Here is a 14,976-nt window from a genome sequence, read left to right on the forward strand (position 1 = left end):
GCTAATCCTATACACACAGACGCACAGACACACAGAACACACAGACACACACACACAGCGACATGCATGCTTTCTACATTTGTAGAAGGCTCCTCCAGGGTGTGCCTCATTCTTGCAATGTAAAATGACATTCTTTGTATTTCCAGTATGTCCAGCAAGAGGCAAAGGACCTGAGAGGCAAAACCAAAACCACCAGGCCAAAAAATGCAAGTACTGTTGTAGGCAGGGAAATGCCAGGAGGGGGGTGCTGCCTGGAGCACAAATGTGCTCTAAGGAAATACAGTCCTAATTCCAAGCTGCTTCTAAGCGGCTGGTTTCCCAAGAGAGTCACCAATGTGCTCCGCAGGAGGTGGAGGGGAGGGCCAGATCCTAAGGTTCTCAGTAATTGCATTTCACAACTAGACAAGATAACTGGACAATTCAAGGTTTCAAGGTGGGTGTTTATGTTGTGTAAGACACCATGAATTAAAGACAGAATTGTGAATTGTTTTGTAAAATGACATTTACACGATGGAAGAATGTAAACAACCAATTCTTAAAGGAGCATTGCCAAGCCGAAGAAAGGAAAAGGTCAGTAGACGTAAACCTTCACTTTGTGGACCTCCTTGTCCTCGCACTCCCTCTCTTTGTTGTAGTAGAAGAAAGTATTGTCCCTCCGCTGAAGTTTCTTCACGTACCCTGTCTCTGGCCATCGGTCGACCTGCACCGGGAGGAGGAGAGGACCGATGAATTCCACGCTAGTATGATTTTACGTCACGTTTCACCGTCTGACAATTTGCATCAAAAATTAAAATCCGAGATTAAGTTTTAAAGTCCTTGCCCTCTTGGAGCGTGGAGTACACGCGTAACACAAACTCAGTTTCCAACTTAATCTGGAGAGCTCGTACTAAATTGAGTGCTTCTCTCTAGAGTCGAGATTTAAGGTTTTAGTGTCTACGTTATAGCCAAGACTGAGGACATGTGACAAATAAATCAAAATTCATTGTTCTTATGTTTCTAAGTGATTCAAAACACTGTCATTTCTAAAATAACAAACCCAAGGAGACACTGGGAGGAGTCCAGGGCCCTTGCTCAAACACCTATGTCGATCACAGGCTTCAGAGGCAGGGACTAAATCAGTGGCTCTCTGCCTGTGGGTCGGGACCCCTTTCACAGGGGGTCACATGTCAGATATCCTGAACATCTATATTTACATCACAACCCATAACAGCAAAATTATAGTTATTAAGTAGCAATGAAAATAATTTTATGCTTGGAGTCACCACAGCATGAGGAACTTTTAAAGGGTCTCAGCGTTAGCAAGGTTGAGAGCCACTGGACTAGAGGAAGGTACTCTCCTTGAAGAGGCAGCAATGCACTTCCAACCAAGCTTCAAGTTCAACACTGAGCCCAATTATTGATGGACACTTGAAACCATAAATACAGTCTTGAACAACCCCTTTCTTCTCCCTGCTACTCTTTGTTGTGTTTCTCTGTGTGTTTGATCTCTCACGTGCCGTGATTTGTATGTTCGCTTTACTTTTTCTCCAGTTTCAGTGTTCTGCTTTCTCAGCCAGGTCGATGTGTGGTGGCTGTGCTGTGTGGGTTTGTTTCGGTGTTTCATGGAATTTGCTGTTGGTGCCACACCGCTCAAGGATGATCTTGAACTCCTGACCTTCTTGCCTCTGCCAGGGGATTATAAGACATTGACCGACATGCCTAGTTTATGTGATGCTGGGAATAGAACCCAGGGCAGGGCAGGTTCTCGCATGCTAGGAGAGCCCCAGTGTGTGTGTGTGTGTGTGTGTGTGTGTGTGTGTGTGTGTGTGTGTCTGTGTCTGTGTGTGTGTGTCCTTTTAGGAACTTGTCAAGTCTCAAGAAATAACTTTTCTTTGGTTCATGACTTACCACAATGTATTCTAGGATCCAATGTGTTCTTATTATTAATAAATTTTTTCTTTCTGAATTTTGTGTGATATAACTTATTATCAAAAGTCCAAACCAGATATTGGAAAATGGAGCCCCTTTCTCCAACTACCACTCCAGAGTGGTAGTATTCATTTTCACTTTGCTCTTATAAATCACAGCTTGCAATGGAAGAAAAGATGGTGCCTATTGCTTGAGGAACTATGCCTGTTATTTTCTGTTAATATTTTTTTTTCCTTTTTCCTCTCTGTTCCTTTCCTCTCTCTTTGAGACAAACTCTCCTTATGTAGTGCAAGCCTGAAACCCTCAAACCTAGTATCCTATTTCAGTCTACAGGGACCTCAGGCATGGGCCACTAGGCATGGATTTTACATTTTCTCTTGAATGGCTTATTTCTGTGTCACTAGAACCCAGCTCAGTTGATCAGCGTGGCAGGTCCAGCTACATTTACTCCCTAGGAAAATAGCAAATGTTTCTGGCTAAATCAAAGCTGTTATCAGCAGGACAGAGGAGTGTCCTCAAGTCTCTGGGATAGCTTCTTATACCTTTTCCTTGTTCCAAAGATAATTGTGCTATTTATAAACTGTGCACTAGATCTTCAGAATATTCAAGGCCACCTGATAAGCATCAACTGGAAGGTTATTCTGGAGGGAAAAACTCATGGTAGGACAGGTAGATGGTCAAACAGGGAGGTACTCAGGGGTGTGAGTTTTCTAGCTTGGTATCCATTAATGAAAGCTAGTTGATTGTAGAGTGTAGCTACATCGGACAGAATGCTTGCATCTGTAATCCCACTGCTTGGGAAGAAGAGGCGGGAAGACAGATGCTCTCATCTGTGCACTGAAGTCAAGACCAGCATTGGTCACAAAGTGGGATCTTATCTCAAGAAACAAAACAAAACAAACACAGAACACCTGAAAAGGAAAAGAAGAAAATAATATATGCAACTTCTTTCTAATTCACAGTCCAGATAGTAGAGGGGAAATGACATCTTGCTACAAACTGAGCATGTGATAATAGAGCTACCAAAGTAAGAAAAAGGACTGTTTTTGTGGTCTATGGAGAAAGACTCATCCTGTGTGTGAGAACTCTGTAGTTCACTGAGTGTCCAGCCAAGGAACCACATTGTTACCAAGGGGCAGACCACCTGGATAGGCCTGTCTCCCTCTCTTCAAATAGTGTCAGAGACGTCCCTTCAGTTACATTTTGTTGCTGTTTTAAAAATATTTCACCATCTGCGAATGCTTATCAAAAGCAAAATGTTTATCAAAACAAAGGAGTTTATCAGCTGATATTATAAAAAGCAGCAAGTTTACCATGGCAACTTGTTTCACTTGTTTATATTCAATTTCATCCCGATATCCTGCTTGTTGAAATCTGTACAGATTTTCTATTTCCTCTGACCATTTCTTGGCACGACTTATTGATTTTGGTTTCACGTCAGAAGTAGCCATGGCTACAGAGGCCTTATTAGCAATTATTTCTGAAAGAAGTTAGAACAATATTAATAGGCAACATGATGATTACAGTTTTCAAGACCTTTGGAATGAACAAAAATGATGAGAGAGTGAGAGAGAGAGATCCTCAGAGTGAACACTTTACATTTTTAACATTCATTTCCAATACTGTTATTTTTTGGGAAACAAACTGATACACATTAAACTACTTCTAAACCCTGGGAGGTACAGAGAATAGCTAATTTCATCATCAAATAAAATTGCATTTGGAGTTATTTAGTAATGTTCTAACATTCCCGTTCTGAGGCTAGGCAGTAGGTAGTGTACATTTAAGAAAATATACTGTCATTTCTATCTGCTTAATATATTGTCAAAATATTCCACCACTATTCCATTGATTTATATTCTCACTCTCTTCCCCCTCCTTAAAAAAACAAAAACAAACAACAAACAAACAAACAAAAAACCAAACCAAATGTGAAAATAATGATTCTCATCAAGGTATGGTGATGGCTTTGGGAGGTCAGGGCAGAAGAATCTGGGGTAAGGCTGTCCTGGGCTGCTTAGAAATCAAAAGAATAGACACTCTTCTCTTTCAGTTCACTTTCTTATAAGGTCTATTTTTAGGTTTCTGAAGACATCATAACTTATTTTCTTGGGTCACGGTGTCACACCGTCCTCTAGCAGAGCAACGTTTGAAGACAACTGCACACGTCCCACACTAGTTGCTTGGCTGTTGTGTTAGATCAGTGATTTAATGACTCAGGTGGTTACTGTAGGTCAAGGACATTCAGCTCTTCGAGTCCAGTTCACATTAATTATTCTCTTACCAAACTTCTATTGCTTCCTTTTCACCCTGGTTACTGGCATTGAACTTGAGACCTTTTTGAGGGTTAGGCAAATATTCTACCATTGAGCTACATGCCCAACACCACAGCTAGCTTTTCAAAGATATTGTCTTGTATTTGTTTTTCTCATAATACTTATTTTGTTACAAAAAATATTCCACATAAAGTACCCAGAATTTCCCCCATGATTCCTTGAATCCATTTTATTAAACCTATATCTTTTGTTTGAAGCATAAAGGAGTTTGTCACTTCATAAAGAAGTTCCAGAGGGAATTTATGTATTCTTCACTGACTGTAACAAATTCTCATTAGGTTAATTTATTTAAAATGCAATGATAGAAAAGATAAAATCATTCTTGCATCAATTGGAAATATCCCTCCCTGCCACTGGGTGAACATTATCCCAAACATAGGCTAAATCAGGAGTGTATGAGCAGATTCACAACAAATGCCTTCATAAATGCCTTTACAAATGCATTAAATTTACTTTTGTGGAGGGAAAAATAGGAAAAGGAAAAAATACAGACTTGCCGAATTTCCTTGAATTTCCTCAGTGTGAAAAATGTAGCCTCCAAGTTTCTTCTCACAGTTAATGAAAGAGAGAGAGACGGTCAGGAGGCCAAGCCCTCCGCTTAGCTCTGAGATCAGTCACACACAAGTATTAACGATGGGCCTAGGAAGGACAAACAATTTGCCCAAGCTCCTTCTCTTCCCTCTCGACTTGTTACATTACTTACACCATCACATCCCAAATAGAAGGCTGTTTCCATTCTATTTGCAAATCATAGTCTAACCTTTTCTAATTTAGCTCCAGATTTAAATTAAATTAAATTAAATGAGTTGTGTAATTTCAGTTCTGATGAAATCAGTGACATGTCAGACAAATCACTAGAATTGCTTTTGGCATTTTTTTTCCAGTGTGCAAATTGACGCACACTTTGGTTAGACTAGAGAAAATGAAATTTTTGTTAACATGTGGGTTTTAAACTTTTGCCTCTCAGTTCTGTTAGATTCCAGCTCATGTTGTATTTTATTCATTTTATTGTTACAGGATTGTAAGGATTTTGGAAAGCGTGACAAAACAACAAACCAGTTTCTTGTTTTGTAATTTCCTTCATTTCACTGTGAAGCCCCTCACATCACCAGTACACTACGCACTAGCTATGACTAACAAGTGAGTTAGACATACACTTGTAGAGGTTGGTTACCCCCCTTATATAGGGGAGATGAATTATATATAAAAATAGAAAATATGATATGAAGAATAACAAGGAAAAGTGTGGAGTCACTATATTAAAAATACATTCAAAATGGGTGTAGTGGTGTGCACATTTCATCCCAGCACTTGGTGGACAGAGACAAATCTTTGTAAGTTCAAGGCCAGCTGTTCTACATAGGGAGTTCCATCCAGGACAGCCAGAGCTACATAGTAAGATCCTTTGTCTCAAACAAAAACAAAACAAAACAAAATCAGTCAAGTGGCTAGAGAGATGGCTCAGGGCTCAAGTTTTTAATTGTCCTTGCAGAAAATGGAGTTCCTTTCCCTGCACCTAGCAAGCGCTCACAACCACCTTTATGTCCAGCTCCAGGAGACAAGATCACCACTGCCCTCTACTGGCCCCTTGGGCACTGCACTCAGTTGTACATGAACTCATAGACACACATGAATACTTCATTGGAAATAATTTTAAATAATAAAGCCTTCTAAAATACTCAGACTTCGTCGTGTCTTTCTATGGAGTTAGTGGCTGAGTGGCTTCTGTGCTTCTATAGATAAAGTGGTTTCATCCTCAGGGCAGTGGCTCGGGGCTCAGTATTCCTTCCCCCATCATGCCTACTCTAGGCTCAGCTGTTTGATGGATAACAAATATTTTGACTTATTTGTATCATTCAAAAATACTCTCCTGAGGGTCATGCCGGGGTCGCCAAATCCCTTTGATGTTAAGCAATTACATTAACTATGCATATAAAAATGCCACATGTTATATACGGGTGGGAAAGACGTTACCTTTAGTTGAAGTTACAGGAAATTACTGTTTTTCTCAGTAGGAGTACCCACCCATCTTAAAGACACGATCAGACATTTGAAACTTTAATGTGAATCTCACCATAACAGAAAAGGCAAATTTAGTACCTGCGGTGACCATGCTATGACTCAAATTCTATTCTTTCTAGTTATTAAAAATAATGAAAACCAACAATGACGTGAGCCTTGTGAGCCGAAGCTCCCTGAAGCTCCTGTGCTGGAGACCTGCACAGCCAGTCACCTGGGGCCCTCCTCGGGTGCACACATTTATGGCTTGGAGGAAAACCTATCAGATTGTAGTATTTAGCTGACTACTACTTTCACCAGTCCTGAAGCTAAGAAATTTCACATCAAACATCCGCAGAAGCCACTATCCTGCTCTGTACTAACCTGCCTGTCTCACGTCCTCACAATATAATTGGCAAATGCATCGAGTTATGACTGTTGTACTTACTTATGTCTTCTCATGCTGCACTTAAGATGTCCATGGCTCCAAACAAGTATAAAGGCCAGAAAGCAATCAACTTTATCTACCACTCTGACTTTTAAAATATAAACATATGTGTGTGTGAAGTGTGTGTATGTGTGTGCTTGTGTGTGTGTGTAATATAAACATTCTATAATGCGTTAAAAATAAAAAAGGGGGTGGGGAATGTCAGAACACACTCAAAAGAATGTCACAAGGTGAGCCATGCCTTGGGGGAACTGTGTGAGAAGCCCCAGGAAGAAAGACAGAGGGCCTTTTACTTCAAGTGCATTGGGTTTCCTGAATTGTCCTTGGACCTGATTTCATGCCTCTTGTGTTAAATATCTGCATTCAATTTATAAGACAACTTACTGGAGGTTGGTACCTAGCTATAGAACCCAGTCTGGTGAAAACATACAGCTGAGTTGCTGTCCTTAATCTCCCTGAATCTGAACATGGCCTTCTGCATTGCTTTCGTGCTAGATATAATTAATAGCAGGGCCAGGCTATTGTGTTTACATTGCTCTGTCCTGAAAGAGTTCTGGGAAAGGGCTACTCTGTTTATTTACATAAACTTTTGTGCTTACTCATGTTTCTTTACACAATTTTCTGATCATGATTTTTCTGAACTCAAATGACCTGCCTTGAATCACTACTCTCTTTATTACATGTATGAAAAAAAAGGCACACTGAAACTGAAGGTATCTACAGCATTGACTCTAGTCCAGTCCCTTCTTTAAGATCTTCAAATCCCAGAAGACAGATCTTCACAAGTCAGTGAAAGCCAAACATCCTTAAAGCTGTTACAACTGCAGACACTGTTGGCAGAGTTATTGACCAGACACCTAGCATGCTGGGACAGAAGCATATCTTGTTGAAGAAGTCCAACTGATAAAAACATATCACAGCCATTTCAGAGGAAACCTTGGGAAGATAACAGGCTACAGCACTGCACAGTGAAAGAAGAGAACAAGGTGGCCCTGGGGTAGGTAGCCTATGGTACTAAAATAGTGGACCACAGCACAGGTCTTCATTGCACCCAACATTGCATTCTGGGCAACGAAGGAGTTCAGCATGACTGGTGTGCATCCTACTCAACTGGACGCTACAGGGAGTGGTTTTTAAGTCTCCACCAAGGTATTTTTATCATATTTTTTTTTCAGTTCAGTGGAATCTTCTGGAACTCCTTCAAAATATCCCATTGGCAGGTTACAAACAGATGAGTAAGAAAATCACAACTGCTGAGCCCGTGCAGATGAGCCTCAGCGTCAGTGTAGTCTGCTGCATCCACTCCTGCTAAAGTTACAATGTATGCAGGGAGCTAAGGTGCAGAGAGCTCCGGAGGCTTCAGGAGGCAGAGGCTCGCCTCGGAATGCGATGCTGGAAACCATGGGCAACTCCGACTGTGGCAGTGCTGCTGCAGCTTCTTTCTGACAAGGACGCTCGCTGCTTTTGGACTGGTTGGTGTCGCTGAATTTAAACCTAATAGTCTGAACTGGTTGCACAAAAATAGGAAGAATGAAAAACTGTAGTGAAACTTAGCTGTGGGCAGTTTTATTATGCTAGAGATATGACTTGTAAAATTCCAGGTAGGAGCTTTGTGTGCAGATTTTGACGCAGGGTCTCATGTTGGCTAACCATGGTCTCGAACTCCCTGAGGATGAACTGAACTTCTGGTCCTCCCGCTTCCTCCCCTAGAGCTGGAATTTCAGATGTCTGAATCACACCTGGTTTAAGGGATGCTGGTATCAATGTATGCCAATAAATTGGGGGCCATTATTTAGTTGTCTTCTTCTCTGGCTAATGTTCAGGCATGATGCATCTTTAAAATGGCTATTCCCTCAAATTCTTTAGTGAAGTATTTTTTGTTTTTTGGTTTTTGGTTTTTTTTTTGTTGTTGTTGTTGTTGTTTTTTTAAGATAGGGTTTCTCTGTATAGCTCTGGCTGTCCTGGATCTCACTCTGTAGACCAGGCTGGCCTCGAACTCAGAAATCTGCCTGCCTCTGCCTCCCAAGTGCTGGGAGGCATGTGCCACCACGCCGGCTGTGAAGCATTTTTTAAAAGCCATTTATGCTATTGCCTTTTATAATGAATGGGTGTATTTGAAGTAGCACAAAATCATTTTAAAATTCATAACTGCAAAACAAGACTAACATCCTTAATGGCATAAGATCTAAACAATATAAAAATATTGATACTTTAATAGTTAACTTGTTGCCAGAAAAAAGAATTCTTTTGTGAAAGACATAACTTTTTCATTAATTTTTACTCTTTAAATAGACACTAAATTACAATTACATATTTCTTTCTGTTTTTGTTAAGACTCTGTAAATCAGTTTTCTAATTTTGCTCAGATAAAGTACCCATGCATACTATATGCATAGTAAATATAATTATATAATAAAACACACTTAATTTCTATCATACATATGTGTGTGTACCACTATAAACAGGAAGTGGCAAGGCTTGAATGTCTACTTTTTAGAAACTGAATTTCATTAAGCACTATTAAGAGTTATGTATGTACTTAGGTCCCTGACATTCAGTTCTAATGTAACCGTAGTCACCTATGCTGGAGCCAGCTACTACCTCAAGCCTTCAAACAGCCATTTAGAAACGACTACAAAAACATAACACAGAAACTCTTCATTTAGACCCACAAGGTAACCCAAAAGGAGGCTGAAGCCTGGTACCTTCGCCTTGGTTTTGTCTGACCCCTTTACTTTGGGTCAGAGGAATGCCTATCTGCACCGGGATGTTAACCATCCAATCATGGTCTGTCTATTTAAACTATCTCACCACCCTTCAAAGCTGAAGATCTAGGCGGCCAAGAATTTGAGAAATCTTGGATTTCCACCAGGTGCCTTGTAGCATGAGAGTTGACACCACAGGGGTGAAGGACACTACAACCTGGACTCACAACTTAAATGAGACCGTTATGAATACCTTTTATGCCCTGTTTAGTTTCTTCCTCTACTTAACCCTTACGCTCATACCAGCCCCCCAAACACAAACCTGGGGCCCCAGGATTTTTTTCCTTATTACCCTCGCTAGTGTACCATGTTAATTACATCTTTCTCTACTGTTCACTTTGTGTGTCTCCTTAATTGGTGTATTTGGGATGGGTGGCCAAGTCCAGCGTGTTGTCGCTGGAGCTTTTGCCTTGTAACCCGTAATTAGATAACATGCCTAATCTTCCAATCCCCATCTCCTCACCTTATATCATGATTTGTGCTCCTAGCAGGTGGCAGGATCCCTCTAACTACGTGTAAACCTTGTTCGAGATAACGAACATACTGGGACTGTATTCTGAACTCAGTTCTCACATTGGGTCCGAACATCGTTTTCTGAACACAGTCCTCAAAACGGATGTTCATTTTAAAGACGAAAGTACCCCCCACCGTCAAGCACTCCCTTCTGGTCTAGGTGTGCCACGTTTGTGTAAAGCCACCCCGTAAGAGTGTTCTCACAGCTAGCATGCTGTCTGCCAGAAACCGCTTTCTTCCCCCCATATATCACGATGTTTGTAAGGTATAATCTGCTGGAAGAAACTGAACTAGCATCTGAGCCCTGGCATCACATACACATACATACAGTGTGTGTGTGTGTGGGAGGGGGGGGACGGCTCCCGCTATCCGCGATTACCCTCGTTCAGCCGGCCTCGCAGGAGGGCGCAGCGGTGTTCGTGTTCTCTACTCGGGATCTTGAGCTGAGACAGCCAGGGGCCAACTGTTACGGCCGGTGTAACCGGCGCGTCTCCTAGCAACGCCGTGACGCCGCTCGGCCGGTCCACGTGAGCGAGCCAAGCCCAGTTTCCTCCGACCCCGCCCCCCGCTTCTGGGTCTTTGTGCGCATGCACAAGGGCCAGGCTGGGCGAAGAGTTCTCTGCAGAGGGGATTCCCCGGTTGGCGCTGCTCACTAATGCTCGCTGTTGAAAGCGTTTGAGAGAATAGACATTTTACAGGTTCAGAATCCTGATAGAAGTGTGTGCTTGGATCACTAAATGAAAACGTTACCATCTATAGATTTTTTTCCCATTAGTATCTAAACGGATAGTTAATATATCACCTATTTCGGTGAAAAGTGATTAACGATCCGTATTTTGAGTCGAGAGTCACGATGATTGTCTAATAAATCGAGGGTGAAAGGGAAAAGGTCAACGCCAAGTCATTGAAAAGCCCCGGAACCAGTACTTAACAGTGCAGGGATTCTGTGAACTAGTTGTTAAACACAAGCCATATTTTTTTACAGATCAAATTCAGCAAGGTCCTAGTTAAAAGTGTCATTTAACACTAAAGAGGTTTTAAGTTTAAAAAAAAAAAACGGATCTATAACTCTCTAATTTCCTTAGCCAAGATGTATCTCTGAACTTTAGACCTATCTAAACAGTTTATATTCCATATCCAAACAAAGGAAACTCTACTTACACATTTTCCTCTTTGACTAGCTGTTACCTACAATCCTCTGTTTCTATTATTCCATCCATCAGCAAGACCTGTTGGCTTTAATAGCTCCCACCCAAGTCCAAAAAGCCATCTCTTGGCAGTCTCTGGCCACCACACTAATTCCCAACCTTGATCCCCACCCCCATAGCCTGTTCTCCACACAACAGTCAGCACCAGACACTTAAAATCTAAGTAAGATTATGTCAGTCTTGGGCTTGGGCTGTGACCCTGTAATAGCTTTCTATTTTATTCACAGTAAACAAACAAAATAAACAACGAAAGCTTCAGAGGTTTATAAGGTCAGTAAAGCCTTGAAATTTCCATATGACTCTTATAGGTTTGTTGTCTTCCTCGGTAATCCTGGGTCACTTTGCACCAGCCATACCTAGCCGAACAGCTCCTAGCATGCAAATGTGTATGCAGCATGCTCAAAGTGAGGAAATATATTTCACCATCACATTGCCGCTGCTGCCACTATGAGCAGGAAAAGCAAGGTAGCTACGAGGAAGGCACTTCAGAACACAGGCCTTGAATTTAAGTCTGGACTCTGTTTACTGAGAAGACCTTGTGCAATTTACATAACAATGTAACAACTGAACAATAAGAGCCTGTCTGCTTGGGTTGCTGTGAGACAGAAATACTAAACACAGGACACTTCAGACAGCATCTGGAACTCCCCAAGTGCTGGCAACACATTATGCGGGGTAGTCATTCTGTGAACAAGGGTTCTTTGACTGCTTTACACTGTGCCTTAGTGTTCTGCCCAGGAGCTGTAACATTGTAGAGAGCAGATAACTACTTGTTGAACAAATAAATGAGTTTTGACCATCAGATTTCCTAGAGTATGGCAGTGGGCTTCTTTGGTTCCTTACCTGAAACCTCCATAGAATCCTATATTCAGATTTCATGCATGTAAACGTTGTAACTTTTTTTTAAAAGTCTGTCTCTGTCTCTGTCTCTCTGTCTCTCTGTCTGTCTGTCTGTCTCTCTCTTTGTGTGTGTGTGTGTGTGTGTGTGTGTGTGTGTGTGTGTGTGTTGTGTCTGTACATGCATATACATGTGTATGTCTCAGTGAGTATATGCACCTGTGTACAGATGCTCATGGAGGCCGGGGGTGTTGGATCCCCTGGGACTAGAAAGACAGGTGATTTTTGAGCCACCCGATGCAGGTGATGAGAACTGAAGGTGGTCTCTCTGCAAGAACAGTACAAAGTCTTAACTACCAAGCTGTGTCTCCAGTCCTAAACAATGTCCTTCAATTATAGCCACACCCACCTCTCCCTCTCATTCTCTCCAAACACCCTAGCAGTTCCCCTTCACCCTCCATGACTTGTCTCCCTGTCTTAGTTTGTAAAGAGAGTAAACAATTTCTGAACCCAAAATGGCCAAAAATGAACTCAAAAGCAAACACATAATTAATCTGAGGAGATCATACCACAGTGTATGTCTGTATCAAACAACACAGAAGTCTCTGTTCTAGTGTTTGCTGTAGTTGTTTAGTGATGGGTCTCCCTATGTAGCTCTGGCTGACCGGGATCTTGATATGTGAACCAGCCTGGCTTCAAACTCACAGAGATCTACCTGCCTCTGTCTCCCCAGTGCTGGGAACAAAGGGTTTGTGCCACCACACCTGCCAGGCTCAATTCTAAACACAAAACACACTCCACATTGCATAAGCTGTCATGGCACACAACACTGACAAACACTGCTTGAAGTACCTCACATTCAAGAACTCCAATTATTTTTGCTGTACATGCATTTTTTTCTTACATAGAAACAATGACTTAATTATGGAAAGCAAAGACTTTTAATATTTTCCTACCATTATCCTTCAGCGTGTAAGTATATATGGATGGGTTGTATTGTGTTGAAATGTTCAATTTCCAAAATTATCCTTTTAGATGCTGATTTGAGCTTTATAAAAAAGAAAAAATTGCTGGGCATGGTAGTGCATGCTTTTGAGTCCAGTACTCGGGAGGCAGAGGCAGGCAGATCTCAGAGTCTGAGGTCAACCTGGTCTGCAGAGCAAGGCCCAGGATAGCCAGGGCTACATAGAGAAACCCTACCTCAAAAAAAAAAATCAAATTTACTTGGAAATAGAACAGAATTTTCAACAATTTCTGAAATGGTTGTAAATATCCATCTGCCATTTTGTTTGTTGTCTCATTTGTGCAAGGCCATAGTCTCTGCACAGATGATTATAAAATTAGTATCAATTGACTCTAAACAAAATGCTAAAGTTATTCTGCATCCTGAAGCACCAGATATTGTCAAGATTTAATTCTTTCTGTAAAAAGAAACAGACCTGCCCATCCATTAGTAGACTGATTTGGTTTTTAAATATATGTATACCAAAGACTTGTTTTCAAATAGATCTCTTTAGGACTTATTACCAGCAAACTTTTTATTTGCATGCCTGTTTTATATACTTATGTGTCCAGTGTTGTGTAAAACTTCTCAAAGGAAAGGGGTCTCGAACGGAAAAAGTTCAGTCATAAGAATATAAGCATGCATGTTGCTTACAGTGACAACTTGATTCTCACAACTGTTTCCTACTGTGTACGTCGTAACGAGAAAAGCAACGAACAAGTAAGTAAGAGTGAATTTTAGTTTGCCTTGCCTCTCAAGGAGCTCCAACTTCTGAGAAATTCTGTCGACGACCAGACTCAGTGCAGAATGTATTGTCCTGTAGAGACAACCCATCCACAGCAATTGTCCTCCGGTAGTCTAGGAAAGACCATCTTATACAAAACCAAGGCTTTACCGGTACTACTGTGTGGAATGTATAAGTTGGTGTGTATATCCAGAACACTTCCCTCTACTTCCCTGCTTCCTCCTTATGAATATCTGAATGTGAATAGAACCAGGTATTATGACTGCAAGAGTAACCAGATGTTCTCTGACCCTGGCATTCCGACCCCTCTGCTCAGAGCTTACTCCTGGCATCATCCCATGATCACTTCTGCCTCTGTGAAAATATTCTTGTCATATTCTTCATTTTTGTGGCTTTTCAAATGTGCTGAACTCGGATGGCACATCAGAGTTAGCCATGTAACCACTGTGGATCGAGAAACCTCATCTTAAAGGGAAAAAGAGAGTTTATTCTGGGGCCATTTTTAATAACCTTGGGGCTGGAACAGAGATTTGGGTCATCCTAAATTCCATGTTCCAACAAGGAAAGAGTTTCACAGTTTTATAGAAGAAAGTCTTAAGTCAGGTCATATTTAGTGTACATCGGAGAGCAAAGATGAGAAAGCTTTTCTATAGGCCCGAGATGCTATCTGATGACGTTCTTAATTTTTGGGTTAGGTGAAAATAGTGGTCTGCTAAACTAGGAGATTCCAAAAGGTTTTCATCTGTTACTCACAAGATGTTAATTCCAACAGAGATAAACAAGGGATGGCTATTCCCAAGGGCTAGAACTAGCTCAAGATACGATAATTCGCTTCTGGATCTGCAACATTCTAATCTCCCCACAGTACTAAAACCAGTCGCTCAGTTTTTGCAGACACTGCTTCTTTTCAGTTTTCCTGTTTACCTCCACAAGGCTTGCCAAAGTGTTCTGCATAGCAGGGTTTGGAGGTTCCAGTTGATCAACAGTGCTGAGTATCTGAGGAGAACTTGCTAGGAAGGAGAAAATAAATGCCACTGACAAAGTCTTTGGTGGATCTTAGTATGATTACTACACACTTTCCCACCCTGCCCCCCATCCTCTCCCTCTGTCTCTTTATATATCCTTCTGACTTCCTCAAAGTACAACTTAAATGATTACTGGAGGCCAGCAGATCAATGGAATCTTTACTCCCCCCACCCCTGCTCTAAGAATCTA

The 14,976-nt window shown here is 41.3% G+C and overlaps 1 protein-coding gene across 6 annotated transcripts; it reads right to left on the bottom strand.

Moving 5' to 3' along the window:
• Nucleotides 1-419: 419 nt before the first annotated feature.
• Meig1 (meiosis expressed gene 1) lies at nt 420-14,025 on the bottom strand. Of its 6 annotated transcripts, none has more exons than NM_001355205.1 (4): nt 13,768-14,025; nt 4,738-4,883; nt 3,222-3,388; nt 420-700 (listed from the first exon to the last, which is right to left on the bottom strand). In NM_001355205.1, exons 3-4 carry the CDS (start codon nt 3,357-3,359, stop codon nt 572-574), a joined length of 267 nt encoding a protein of 88 aa, NP_001342134.1. In that variant the 5' UTR covers nt 3,360-3,388; nt 4,738-4,883; nt 13,768-14,025; the 3' UTR covers nt 420-571. The 6 variants fall into 6 exon arrangements, with proteins under 6 accessions (NP_001342134.1, NP_001342137.1, NP_032605.1 ...); NM_001355208.1 differs by lacking the exon at nt 13,768-14,025 and adding an exon at nt 10,348-10,506; NM_008579.4 differs by lacking the exon at nt 4,738-4,883.
• Nucleotides 14,026-14,976: the final 951 nt, after the last annotated feature.

Source organism: Mus musculus, chromosome 2, assembly GCF_000001635.26.
Source record: "Mus musculus strain C57BL/6J chromosome 2, GRCm38.p6 C57BL/6J".
NCBI classification, from domain to species: Eukaryota; Metazoa; Chordata; class Mammalia; order Rodentia; family Muridae; genus Mus; species Mus musculus.